Genomic DNA, 10759 nt, shown 5'->3' with positions numbered 1-10759 from the left:
GGTTTCTCTAACAACAAAAGCATTACATAAGACTCAAGTTTGTTTTCTTTTATTGCAACATACCAAAAGTACATGAGCATGATAAGCTCCTTCGGATTCCGAGTCTTTTATAAATCCTTTTAGGCAAGTACGATTTCACACACCTCTCCCTTGGCCACGACCACCATACCCGTAGCCTCCACCGCCGCCACCACCTCGACCATTATAGCCGCCATAGCCACGACCGCCATAGCCACCACGTGAATGACCGTTTCTACCATAACCACCACGACCTCCTCGGCCTCCTCTGAATCTTGAGAACTCACCAAATGTCTGGAATCATTCCAAAATACCGTTTGTCAAGTGTCAATGAGTTTCTCTTCAGATTCTGGAACTAATTATGTCCAGCCTGCTTTTTGAGTGAAGAAATATACTATAGATTGTACCTCAGTATCTAGTTTACGTAGCTCTGAGAACCTAGGCCTTGCATTTTGGGAATCTCGGTTGCCGGAGTTTGATGATAGGCTATCGAAAAAGTCGTCTTTGTTGTAAACAGGCTACATCAATAAAACAATTAAGGCATATGAGACCAGAGAGGGCGATGGAACATGGCGGTTTTACTTTATTATAAGTTTACTTGACTTACTTTGACCTCGACCTTAGGCAGCTCAGGTTCATCTACGATTGGGAAATCATCATCACCATCACCATTGGTGCTCTTCCCAAGATGACCCCATACTTCATCCTTATTGAACTTTTCATTCATCGCCGTGAAGTCAAAATCTTCAGTGAACTTCATTACCTGGTGTGATCGCTGCCAACAAGGAGGATTATGAGCATACTTGGCTATGATTCATGAGCATACTTTAACTAGTAGATGTTAGCAAAAACAATTAAATGCCTCGACACATTCTAAAAATGAGAGAAGAATATTACCCCTGCTCCTCTTCCCCTTCCTCTCACACGTCCCCTGTAACCATTATGGGTTGGGAAGGAATGCCCGTTTGGCTGAGAAAAAAAATCAGCAAACGAGATCAACTAATCATCAAACAATGAAGACTTGTATGTAGAAATTCAAGAAGAAATCTAATATAGACCAAGGAAGGAACCAAGAGAGCTTTTCATGCCTCTTTAACAAAGAAAAAAGAGGCTTAGGATGGGCATTACCACAGGTACAAATATAACAGCTACAGGTTATTCAAGCAAATGGAAGATCATATCAAGTTCATTCCTCCTCAAAAAAATTCTCTAGAATTCAAGGGTCGTTCTCATATCAGTAAGTGAAGTAGCAAATATCGTTTAAAGGGATGACAAGCAAATAAAAAGATTTGGAAATTTGTGTAAGTTCAAAACCTTCTGAGTTGGCCTTGCCGAGGAAGGCAATGGCAGTATTGGGGGTTGGGCTTCTGATGTAACTGGAGCAGATTGTTCCAACGCAGCTGATGATGATACTTGAACCAACTCATCATCTTTACCAGCGTTGTTAGAGTGTGGGGACAAAGAGACTGACGCAGATCCAGACTGCAACAGTTGGCCAGGAGTAACCAACAAAGGTTTTGGCTTATCTTGGCTGATGGAACTAGAAACTTCAGAATCAGGAGCAGATGCTAATGGTGTTGTCTGTGGCACAGATATAGGATCAGTAACTAGTGGAAAGCCAGCACTTGTATCAGTGGCTCTAGTAGTTGGTGGAGAAAAGGGAAGCAAACTAGTATCCTGAGGTAGGGTAGGAGGTGCAGCAATAGGAGCCTTGTTCGAAAACAAAGGAGGTGCCATCTCTGAAGCTAGGGAAGGAGATGGTGCTGACTGCAACGTTGATTGCTGGCCTGAAGACAGCGTCATAGGTAAACCAGTAAAAGGCAAAGAACTGGGTGCTAGAGCTTGAGAACTGCTACTATAAGGAAACAGTGACGAAGGTGGTTCCGGCAAGCTTGAGCCCTGCAAATTTGATGACCCTGTAGGTTGAGGAGAATTAAAGTTAGGATACGGAATGGGTTGCGGCAGGGAACCGGGGATAGGCAGCCCATGAGGAGGCCGAATCAAAGACTGTTGATGCAACTGGGGAAGGCCATTGGGAGGTGGGGTGTAGTATCCTTGCCAATACATTGGTGGTTGAGGTGAGGCTCCCCACGGAGCAAGATTTCCGCCAGGCTGATACAAAGGCATTGAGTTTTGGAATCCCATCCCATGCTGCCCAGGACTAGGTTGTCCATTATGAGAACTAATGTCAGGCATTGAATTGCTCACGGTGGGAGGCAAGACACTAGATGTTGGGATCGGGCTAGGGTAGTGAGACTGCAAAAAAAAAAAGGACAATCGGAGGATGAAGACACGTCTGCGCAAGATTATTCTACAACATCTTCTCCATTATATTCACCTGAATGATAGCAGGGTCATTGTTTAAGGTAGGCTGAGCTGGAGGAGAAGCTTTGACTTGCAAATCCTGGCAACAACAAGAACAATTATTGCACAAAATGGGCAAGCTTATAACACCAATCACATAAAGCATTAAGCATAATCAAGTTGGATACCTTGATATCGGTTCCACGGAACAATATGTACTCATAAACTTTCTCACTTGGAGGAACTTGAGGACCATCTTTTTTCCTTCCTTCAGTTCCAAATGATCGGACTACATACGTTGACATCACAGGGATCAGTACATACTAAGCTTACTCAAGCTCCCGCAACAGTTTCAAGACATGAACACTACTTATTAATGAAGATCCAATCAGAGTTATACACTACACATCTAACAATCCTTAGACGGAATCGTACCGTTTTGAAGTCCGATACTGGATTCATCGGTGTTGATGTTGTAAAGGATGCCTTCGTATCTGATCTCGCTCTTGGAAGTCAAACTAATCAAGCTCCCTACGTAAGAATCTGCCGAGGAGGAGCTCGATTTCGCGCCCGTGTTATCAGTCGCCATACCGGATCTATATCTCTCTCTTCGACGAATCCACAAACAGAGAGAGAGAGAGAGAGAAGAGATTCACGAGAAAGGAATAAACCAGAGTCAAGAAAGGGCAAAGCAAAGATCCCCTTCGAGAGAGAAAGCTACAGACAATTAGGGTTTACTCTGATTTTGGGGAGATGAGATCGAGAGCATCTCTTTCTGATTATCCAAGAAAATATCTATATTACCATAATACCCTCGTCTACTAACACTAGCTTTCATCTTCTAACTAATTGTAGAAAGCCACGTGTCTAAGTACGGGGGCCCCGCCGTCATTCACCAATGATGTTCTCACAGCCAATTGCGCGGCTCGTGTTCGTCGTATTGATTAGCCTGTAGGCTGTATTTACAAATGTAACCCTGTTCCTGTGAATAATTTACGCTCGGAGCCTGTGTTGATTGGTTCCGTAAAAACGACTGCGTTTATGCTTAGCGACACCACGAAGACGCACAAAGCCACTGATTAGCCTTTTTCTTATGAAGCATACATTTTTTTTTTTTAATATTCATGCTGCTTTGATACATAACCTTTTGTGTTCTTGTATTGACTTTTCTTGTAAAGAGCTTATCTTCCCGTTCAATACTGACAACTCTCAGAAGAAAGGAGAAGACCAATACAGTTTAATGAGACTAACTAAATAAAGACTTTTTTTTATTCACTGATCTTTGTTGTTCTACAATTACACAAACCGAGAATGACAAAAGAATCAACGTGTATTGCAAACTGGAATACAGTTCATCATCATGTTCAGAGTTCAAAATCATCCGTATCTTCCAAGTATAATGGTTCTTCGGTCTCCTTGTTAAGTACTATACACAGAAGGACTTTACTTCGCTCTGCTCTACTGGGAGATAGAGAGAGTGAAAGTTAGAACGGACTGACCCAGTGAGCCAACTTCAACATGAATTCAGGCACAAGACGCCTTCTGTCTACGCTTTTACCAACCACTTCTGAGTCGCCTCCCAGGACCACTGATACTATATCTTCAAACATCTCATCTACTCCACCTCTCATTGGATCCTAACATATATAAACCAAGTTTCTAGATCAACTATTCAATTTCTTATACGACTAGACATTCAAGACCTGCCATTTTGCACCTGAAGAAACAAATCCGTGTGTGTTTTCCCCTCGTAAAGGATCACTTCTGCTTTCCCTCCAAGTCTCTGGAGGGTTTCCGCAAAAGATTTACTACCAACAAAATAACGTACCAGAAGTTCAATCACCATATCAACCACCTGAACTACATGAGACAAACATGTACACACAAGGCTATTGAAGTTTAGCCATACCTTGCATCTGAAGGGATGGAGTAGTCAGCAGTACCATGGAAAAGAATAATAGGTGGGAGACGAGCAACAATGTGTTTGAGATTTGGATTTTGCACTACTAGTTCAGGAGAAAACTGACTTAATGATTCCTCTCCTTCCATGATGCTGCGGAAAGCAAAAGTCACATGTTAACCTTTAATATTTCAGGCTGCTCTACAGCTCATCTTAAGCTATGCCAAGAATAGATACTATACCTCAGAAAGATGGATCGATAGAGTCCCCTGCTATGGAAGTGGTCTACAAGGCTCAGAAGGTTGTACCTGTAGATCATGATCACAGAGATTTCAAAGGAAAGACAAACATATTATAGTGAAGTCTAACAGATATTTTAAAATCTTTTAGTCTTTAGTTGGATAGAAGACATGAATCTACTTGCTTCGGTAACCTACCACCATTTTACAAATGTATTGTTGTTCTGGGATCAGAAGAAAGGCTTACCCTCCGGAGAGGCCAAAATAAGCATTTATCTGTGAACTACTCCAAGAAACACTGTCCCCTTCCCCTGACTCTTTAACAACCTGATCTACAAGGGTGCAAGCAGCGATATGTGCACCAGCAGACTGACCCATCAGATAAATTCTACACGACAAAAAAAGATCAGAAATAAGTGAACAAAAAATTTAAAACCTGAGAGCTTCCATGTTCAACAAGTGTTGACAGGATTGATACCGGTTTGGATCACCACCATACTCAGCAATATGGTTACAAATATATGAGATTCCACACGAAGCATCTTTAACCATGTCACTAATAGATCCCTGAGGAAAATTCCTGTATAAGAAAATTTACTACCAGTGAGATGGAGAAACTGTGAATCAAAACAAAAACGGTATAATGGAAAGTGATGGAAGATAAGAGGACACCATCACATTCATTGTTGCCAGAAAATAAAACCTTAAGCACACATAATAATAACCTGTAATCGATGCATGCGACAATAATATCTCTTTCTGATAACTGCTGTCCTAAAAGAGAACCCCACGCCTTATAACTGTATCAAACACAATTCTGTAAGACGACAAATGCAGGTTCTTCCTCAACGCAATAGCATAAAAAGAGTGTCCATAACTCACCCGATAATCCAGGCTCCACCAGTGACAAACGCCACAACAGGTTTAGGACCATCGGAGTTCTTAGGTAGATACAAGTCAAGCCTGAAGAAAGCAAAAACATAAACAATCTACATAGTGGAAGTGATAAGCAAGCAGTACAGGAGAATGACCTGTTTCTTGGTTGATCACCGTAAACAATACTTCTACGGACGTGAGGAGAGAAGAAATAGTAATATCCGACTGCAAAGTAAAAGTCCGAACCTTTAGGCAATGGAACTTAACAAGATCCAAACTAAAAAACAAAAATCTACAAGAACCTTGAAGAAAGCCTGGCATAAGCAAGAAAGCATAGCAACCAAGAGCCATAAACCTTGTGATCCATCTATATCCTACCCTGAACAACAGTTTCCGAATCAGTGATCAATCATCTTACAAACCCAACAACAAAAGAAAGAAAGATCATTTCTTTTTTCTGTCATAGATGATACCCAAGATAGCTCAGGAGCTTCAAGCACAGACGAGTCAACAAGAAGGTCTCGGCAGCGGCGTGGCTAACATCCTGAGCGATAGTGCTATCATCACCGCCGTCGGTTCCGTTAGTACGATCGGGAAGCGCGGAGAGGCAGTTATTATCGCTGTTGGAACGTCGCCGTTTGTTGTGATACCAAGCAGTTAAGCCACCACCACCATTGGTGGCGAGAGCGGAGCCGTTGAAGCTGGAGGCGCGGGAGAGGAGAGGCTTGTACATGGCTTGCTTCGCGAGTGGTGGAGATTTAGGGGGCGGAAGGTATGAGAATGGGAGAATCTGCGACGCCATATTCTCCTCCTCTCTCTTATCCCATTTCGCCGTTTTGCCTAATTTTAGGGTTACAACGAAATCGGAAACTGTTAGTTGTTGAGAATCAAGTGAGTGAGTGAGATGTGTGAGGAAGAGAAAAATGTTTCAAAGTGATTTGATTTTTTCTTTTCATAGTTTGTTTTACTTGTTCAGATTCAAAAATGGTTCCACGTGGCTCGACTGATTTGATTTTTTTTCTTTCACTCTTACTCAAGCCACGTGGAAACAAGTAAGAAGGAGCTTGTAGATGTTAACAATTTTGCTTTTGCCTTGACGAAGTAGCTGATGGAGTCGCTGATGCATATGTCATTGTCCCATAAAGTATGTGGCATGCTGAAGTTTATTGTCTTTCTTGAAGCTCTTGCATATAGCTGCGGAGATCAGTGCAATGACCATGGGTAGTTAAAAATGGTGAGACTTATTATATCAGCAGGACGTTCTTGAAATGTTGGGTGCCATAAACATTTTACGAAGGTTTTAATTAAAAATTTTTTTTAACAAATTTGGAGGGTTTTTCTAGTGTAAATTGTTTTTAAAAAAAAACTGGAGTTCTAATCCAATGTTTCACTTCGTTATGTTATGCTCAGGACCGCTTCTGTATATCAGTAAGGCCTCCATTGGTTGGTTTCACAGCTAGAATATTGGCTATGAAGATATCGGTCATGAGATCTCATCTGCAAGAACCTTGACAAGTGACAAAATGATATGACAATCTAATTATATTGGAAAACAGGAAGATTGTACATGAGTTAAGAAAGTACTACAATATTACAGCCTTGTCTTAGCTACCTACACTATCTCTTCTCCTTGTCTTTCAAGAGAGAGGTTTGAATCCGTCTCCTTAAGCTTCTTTATTCGTGATCAATAACACTAACATGAATTTAAAGCAAGGAAGATGAGTATTAATCTCTGTTTTTTATTTACTATTTGACATCTATAATTTCAGACGAATCTTCATGGCGCCAGAAGCTTCCAAACAAGAACTCCTTGTTCATCGACAGTTCTTGCAACATTCCCTCAATGTCTTCAACGCAATTAAATCTCGATGACCCTTCCTCAAAGCCAAACCCATTACCACACAAATGCTCCTCTTTGACAACATCTTCCTCCATCCTTGGTTGCAAGGCTTTTCCAGATCTTCTCTTCACAAACTTCTTCACCTTCTGAACAAGTTTAAGAGGAATCTTGAAGAAGACGAAGCCAGTAACTTGTAACACAAGGCACTGGCAGCAGCATGACAGGACAACACAGTCTGCTACAAATGCACCACAATCTTCTTCCATTACTCTGTGTTATGCACAAAACTTCAAGGTTTACAAAAAGATACTATATAGAATGCAAGTGCATAGACCACGTGAGGATTGAGACATATCTACCGGCATATTTAGGAATCTTGACGTCAATAGAACTGTAGCTGCTTAAAATCTTGTTCCCTCCGATACTATTCAACAACATGAAGGTGGTACTATTCAACAACATGAAGGTGGTTCATCAAAAGGGCAAATAGGTCTATTTTCATCTTATATTTGGCAAATTTAGTCAATTGACCAGATGCCAATGAAAAGTTTGGTGACATAAAGGAAGATTGTTGACTTATTATTAGCATAAGATTGAGAGGACATGATAAGGAGCAGTTACATCACATAAGTATAGATGCAGAAGTGACTTCTCATGTAAGAAAATGAGAACTCTTCTACGCCCGGACATAGTATGTTACACGTTGTCCTATTCCCATCTGTTCTTTCATTGTTTCGGACTAGACCAACCAGAGGATTTCATTTGAGGTGCTAACCACTCTCTAATGAGTTTTGATTCTGATAGTGATAGGTACACATTTACGTCTCTGCTTACATCATGAGTGAAAAAAAAAATCTGACTCGATCAGAATCAGATTAGGAACCTCGAACAAGGGTTTTGATAAAAAAAACTCTGATCCACTTCTCTCAGCAACAAGAATGTATTAAAAGTCTGGTACTAGTTAACAAGCAACTGAAAGGGAAGTTAAAAACCAGGTGTTTGTGTTCGTTGCACAACAAAATTGAAAATTTCACCAGAAAAGCTTGCACCTTTTGGTTCAAGAGGCATCTGCTTTGGTTGTGAAGTTTGCTCTGAAGATTCCTAGTGTTGATAGTTGTGGCCTGTGGGAGATGGAAGCTACTATTGCAACTGGATTACTATCTCTGTCTGTTTGTCATTTGGGATCTTCTCCTGGCGTTGATCTCAGCAGCCCAGCTCTTCCCAATTTCGGTTTGAAACTTGCCTGCATTTGAAGTAGGAGGAGCAAAGGTATTTTGATGAGATCACCAGATGATTTTGGCTTTAAGTCTAAAACAGTAAAGCGAAAAGAGGAAATGAGATGGGTTCTATACCTGCTGTTGATATGAAAAACTCGTCGAGCACTTTCCCGTGTTCTGCCACAATGATCAAACGTAGACTCAGATTTCTTGGGATGTATAGTAAGAGTGATAACAAGCACACGTGATTTTAAAAAAGATAAAGATTGAGATTTACCTGATTCATATTCTAGTGCCTGGAGAATCATCTCAACCTTGGTCGCAATAAGAACAAGAGTCAGTGTAATCCATGTTTTAAGAGTCGGTGTAGTCCATTTGTTAGTTGTAACTATTAACAACTGACAGGAATCACAGTCATCGATGGTAGCAAAAACCAAAATTTGATCACCTTATCAAAGTCTTTTACAAGATTTGCCTCTAAAGAAGCATTGTTCTCATACTCCAGCCAAAGTTCGGTGATCTCCTCAGCTGCACGTTAACATTTGACTTATCAAACTATTGATCTGGAAACCAAAACATTAGTAGATGACGAGAGCAAAGGTGTACATATATATATATACCTCTTAAGCCTCCACCCAGAACTTGGCACATCTCCTCTAAAGCTGCTTTCTCTCTCCTACTCTTTTCTTCCTTAGGCACACCATCAGATGGTGTAATATCTCCAACAATGGCTGTTCAGAATCAGAAGCCAGAAAGAAGTCAAGGCTTTACCAATTTGGTAGGATTTAAGTTCCAGAAGAAAAGCATGAATAGTGAGAAAGAAACCAAACGTGGTCAGCTCTTAACACATGTTTAGTTTTAAAAAAAAATGACATTTGACAAACGAATCCAAATACATCTGTCATAGATGATCCTACCCTAGTCAGGCATTTGAAACTATATAAGTTTGTATCTTCCAAACCAACCTGTAGTTTTTGGAAGAAACTTAACAAACTAGGAGAAGAGATCAATAAGGAAAAGTAAACTGAACTCTACACTGGAACACAAGGATCAAATGTGTAAAATTACCTTCAGCGATGTCATGCACAATTGCCATTTTAATACACCTGTATAAGACACCAAGAGAAAGAAAGAAGGTGGAGAAAGATCATGGACATGTTAGCCATGGCCATAAAACAGAGGCATATATATGTTTTCTAAAGTTGGACAACCCAAGTCCCTAAATCTCACTTTAAAGTCAACTGTCTGTCCACGGATGTTCTTCATACCTTGTCATTCTTTCATATTTCTATCCATAGCTAATTCTTGAGAGACACAAATCAAGTAAGAACTATAACTGGCATTTAGAGCACCAAAACAAATTTGTTAACTTGAGAACACTAGCTACTGCTTCACTTAAAACTCTCAAGACATATTCACTACACTAAGAGTTCCACGAATATGCCACTTTCTAGCAGATTAAAAGTCTATAATATAAGTCTCACTCACTACCATCCTCATCAACTCTTTCTAGGTCTCTTCTTAGATACACACGTCACACACACACTGATAAAAACCAAACACTTTTAGAAGATAAGCGTAGGCATAGTAACAATCTAAACAATAGCCTTCCTATGTCATCTCAAAAACAAGCACTAACCTTTCTCTGTCAACTCCAGTAAGATCACCAGCAATGAGCGCCATTAGAGACATACGGTACATGTGATCAGCAATCGATTCAGCTCCATTGATCCCCTGATTGATCCATCCTTTTCTCTTCGTTGTCTACACAACAACAACAAGGCAACTCCAAAATTAAAAGAGCGTAACTTTGGATTTTTGGGAATCTATACAGTTTCTTCTCACACACATATACCTTGAGCCGATGGCACAAGGTTAGGAAATCGATCGAAGACGAAACAGAAGAGGCGTGATTCGTGGAGCTACCCCCGTCGGAGAAAGGTACCTGGCACCGGACGGCGACGATCGTGGAGCTCGGAGTGGGGTTTCCGAGGAAGAGGAAATTCTTAGAGGCGGAAGGGAGTGATGACCGGTGGTTAAAAGGCCGGTTCAGCGGCGGGGAGATACGTGTAGCTGGAGTGATCACCGCCATTGATGATGGGGAGATCTATGGAAACAAAAAAAGAAATGTAGTCAAAAAGAGGAGAACTTGTGTATATTATTACGTTGACCAACTGGTCTTTATATACATATGGTAATGACGCTCTAAGTACTGGATCGACATGAGATCGTACTTATCCTTAACTAGATAATGACTAGCAATACGTAAGATAAACACCAACTATAATGTGGATAAACACAAAAGTAGATAGGCGTCAGTATGATTCTGCGGATGGGCTTGGCCCGTCTTGCTACACGGACTGAT

General features: G+C 40.8%; 4 protein-coding genes across 4 annotated transcripts; all 4 read right to left on the bottom strand.

The window, feature by feature from the left end:
- On the bottom strand, window positions 1–3129 carry LOC106335535 (protein decapping 5-like). The gene is made up of 8 exons (XM_013774081.1): window positions 2758–3129; window positions 2511–2611; window positions 2357–2422; window positions 1333–2274; window positions 916–987; window positions 626–793; window positions 426–536; window positions 1–312 (listed from the first exon to the last, which is right to left on the bottom strand). Exons 1-8 carry the CDS (start codon window positions 2909–2911, stop codon window positions 136–138), a joined length of 1791 nt encoding a protein of 596 aa, XP_013629535.1. The 5' UTR covers window positions 2912–3129; the 3' UTR covers window positions 1–135.
- Window positions 3130–3573: 444 nt separating this feature from the next.
- Window positions 3574–6257, bottom strand: LOC106331625 (probable isoprenylcysteine alpha-carbonyl methylesterase ICMEL1). Its single transcript, XM_013770015.1, has 11 exons — window positions 5811–6257; window positions 5640–5716; window positions 5493–5562; window positions 5344–5424; window positions 5187–5261; window positions 4940–5041; window positions 4709–4849; window positions 4465–4530; window positions 4232–4375; window positions 4040–4130; window positions 3574–3959 (listed from the first exon to the last, which is right to left on the bottom strand). The coding sequence occupies exons 1-11, from the start codon at window positions 6137–6139 to the stop codon at window positions 3807–3809; spliced, it is 1329 nt and encodes a 442-aa protein (XP_013625469.1). The 5' UTR covers window positions 6140–6257; the 3' UTR covers window positions 3574–3806.
- A 682-nt stretch (window positions 6258–6939) lies between these two features.
- On the bottom strand, window positions 6940–7582 carry LOC106334115. Its single transcript, XM_013772458.1, has one exon. The coding sequence runs from the start codon at window positions 7441–7443 to the stop codon at window positions 7084–7086; it is 360 nt and encodes a 119-aa protein (XP_013627912.1). The 5' UTR covers window positions 7444–7582; the 3' UTR covers window positions 6940–7083.
- A 437-nt stretch (window positions 7583–8019) lies between these two features.
- On the bottom strand, window positions 8020–10525 carry LOC106329176 (HD domain-containing protein 2 homolog). The gene is made up of 8 exons (XM_013767789.1): window positions 10250–10525; window positions 10034–10158; window positions 9463–9500; window positions 9015–9125; window positions 8843–8922; window positions 8672–8708; window positions 8530–8571; window positions 8020–8420 (listed from the first exon to the last, which is right to left on the bottom strand). Exons 1-8 carry the CDS (start codon window positions 10484–10486, stop codon window positions 8335–8337), a joined length of 756 nt encoding a protein of 251 aa, XP_013623243.1. The 5' UTR covers window positions 10487–10525; the 3' UTR covers window positions 8020–8334.
- Window positions 10526–10759: the final 234 nt, after the last annotated feature.

This window comes from Brassica oleracea, chromosome C3, assembly GCF_000695525.1.
Source record: "Brassica oleracea var. oleracea cultivar TO1000 chromosome C3, BOL, whole genome shotgun sequence".
NCBI classification, from domain to species: domain Eukaryota; kingdom Viridiplantae; phylum Streptophyta; class Magnoliopsida; order Brassicales; family Brassicaceae; genus Brassica; species Brassica oleracea.
The sequence above is the reverse complement of the archived record's forward strand: the minus strand, read 5'-3'. Positions and strand labels throughout refer to the sequence as shown.

What these genes read in the sequence shown, in the direction of transcription:
- LOC106335535 (XM_013774081.1), bottom strand. Translation starts at nt 2,911, where the DNA reads ATGGCGACTGATAACACGGGCGCGAAATCGAGCTCCTCCTCGGCAGAT. An exon ending in TCCGTGGAACCGATATCAAG is followed by an intron (nt 2,423 to 2,510) that starts GTATCCAACTTG and finishes TGTTGTTGCCAG; the next exon opens with GATTTGCAAGTCAAAGCTTC. An exon ending in TGCCTAAGGTCGAGGTCAAA is followed by an intron (nt 537 to 625) that starts GTAAGTCAAGTA and finishes TTATTGATGTAG; the next exon opens with CCTGTTTACAACAAAGACGA.
- LOC106331625 (XM_013770015.1), bottom strand. Translation starts at nt 6,139, where the DNA reads ATGGCGTCGCAGATTCTCCCATTCTCATACCTTCCGCCCCCTAAATCT. An exon ending in GGTGGAGCCTGGATTATCGG is followed by an intron (nt 5,262 to 5,343) that starts GTGAGTTATGGA and finishes TGTTTGATACAG; the next exon opens with TTATAAGGCGTGGGGTTCTC. An exon ending in TATCGATCCATCTTTCTGAG is followed by an intron (nt 4,376 to 4,464) that starts GTATAGTATCTA and finishes TGCTTTCCGCAG; the next exon opens with CATCATGGAAGGAGAGGAAT.
- LOC106334115 (XM_013772458.1), bottom strand. Translation starts at nt 7,443, where the DNA reads ATGGAAGAAGATTGTGGTGCATTTGTAGCAGACTGTGTTGTCCTGTCA.
- LOC106329176 (XM_013767789.1), bottom strand. Translation starts at nt 10,486, where the DNA reads ATGGCGGTGATCACTCCAGCTACACGTATCTCCCCGCCGCTGAACCGG. An exon ending in TCTGGGTGGAGGCTTAAGAG is followed by an intron (nt 8,923 to 9,014) that starts GTATATATATAT and finishes GTTAACGTGCAG; the next exon opens with CTGAGGAGATCACCGAACTT. An exon ending in GGCACTAGAATATGAATCAG is followed by an intron (nt 8,572 to 8,671) that starts GTAAATCTCAAT and finishes TCATTGTGGCAG; the next exon opens with AACACGGGAAAGTGCTCGAC.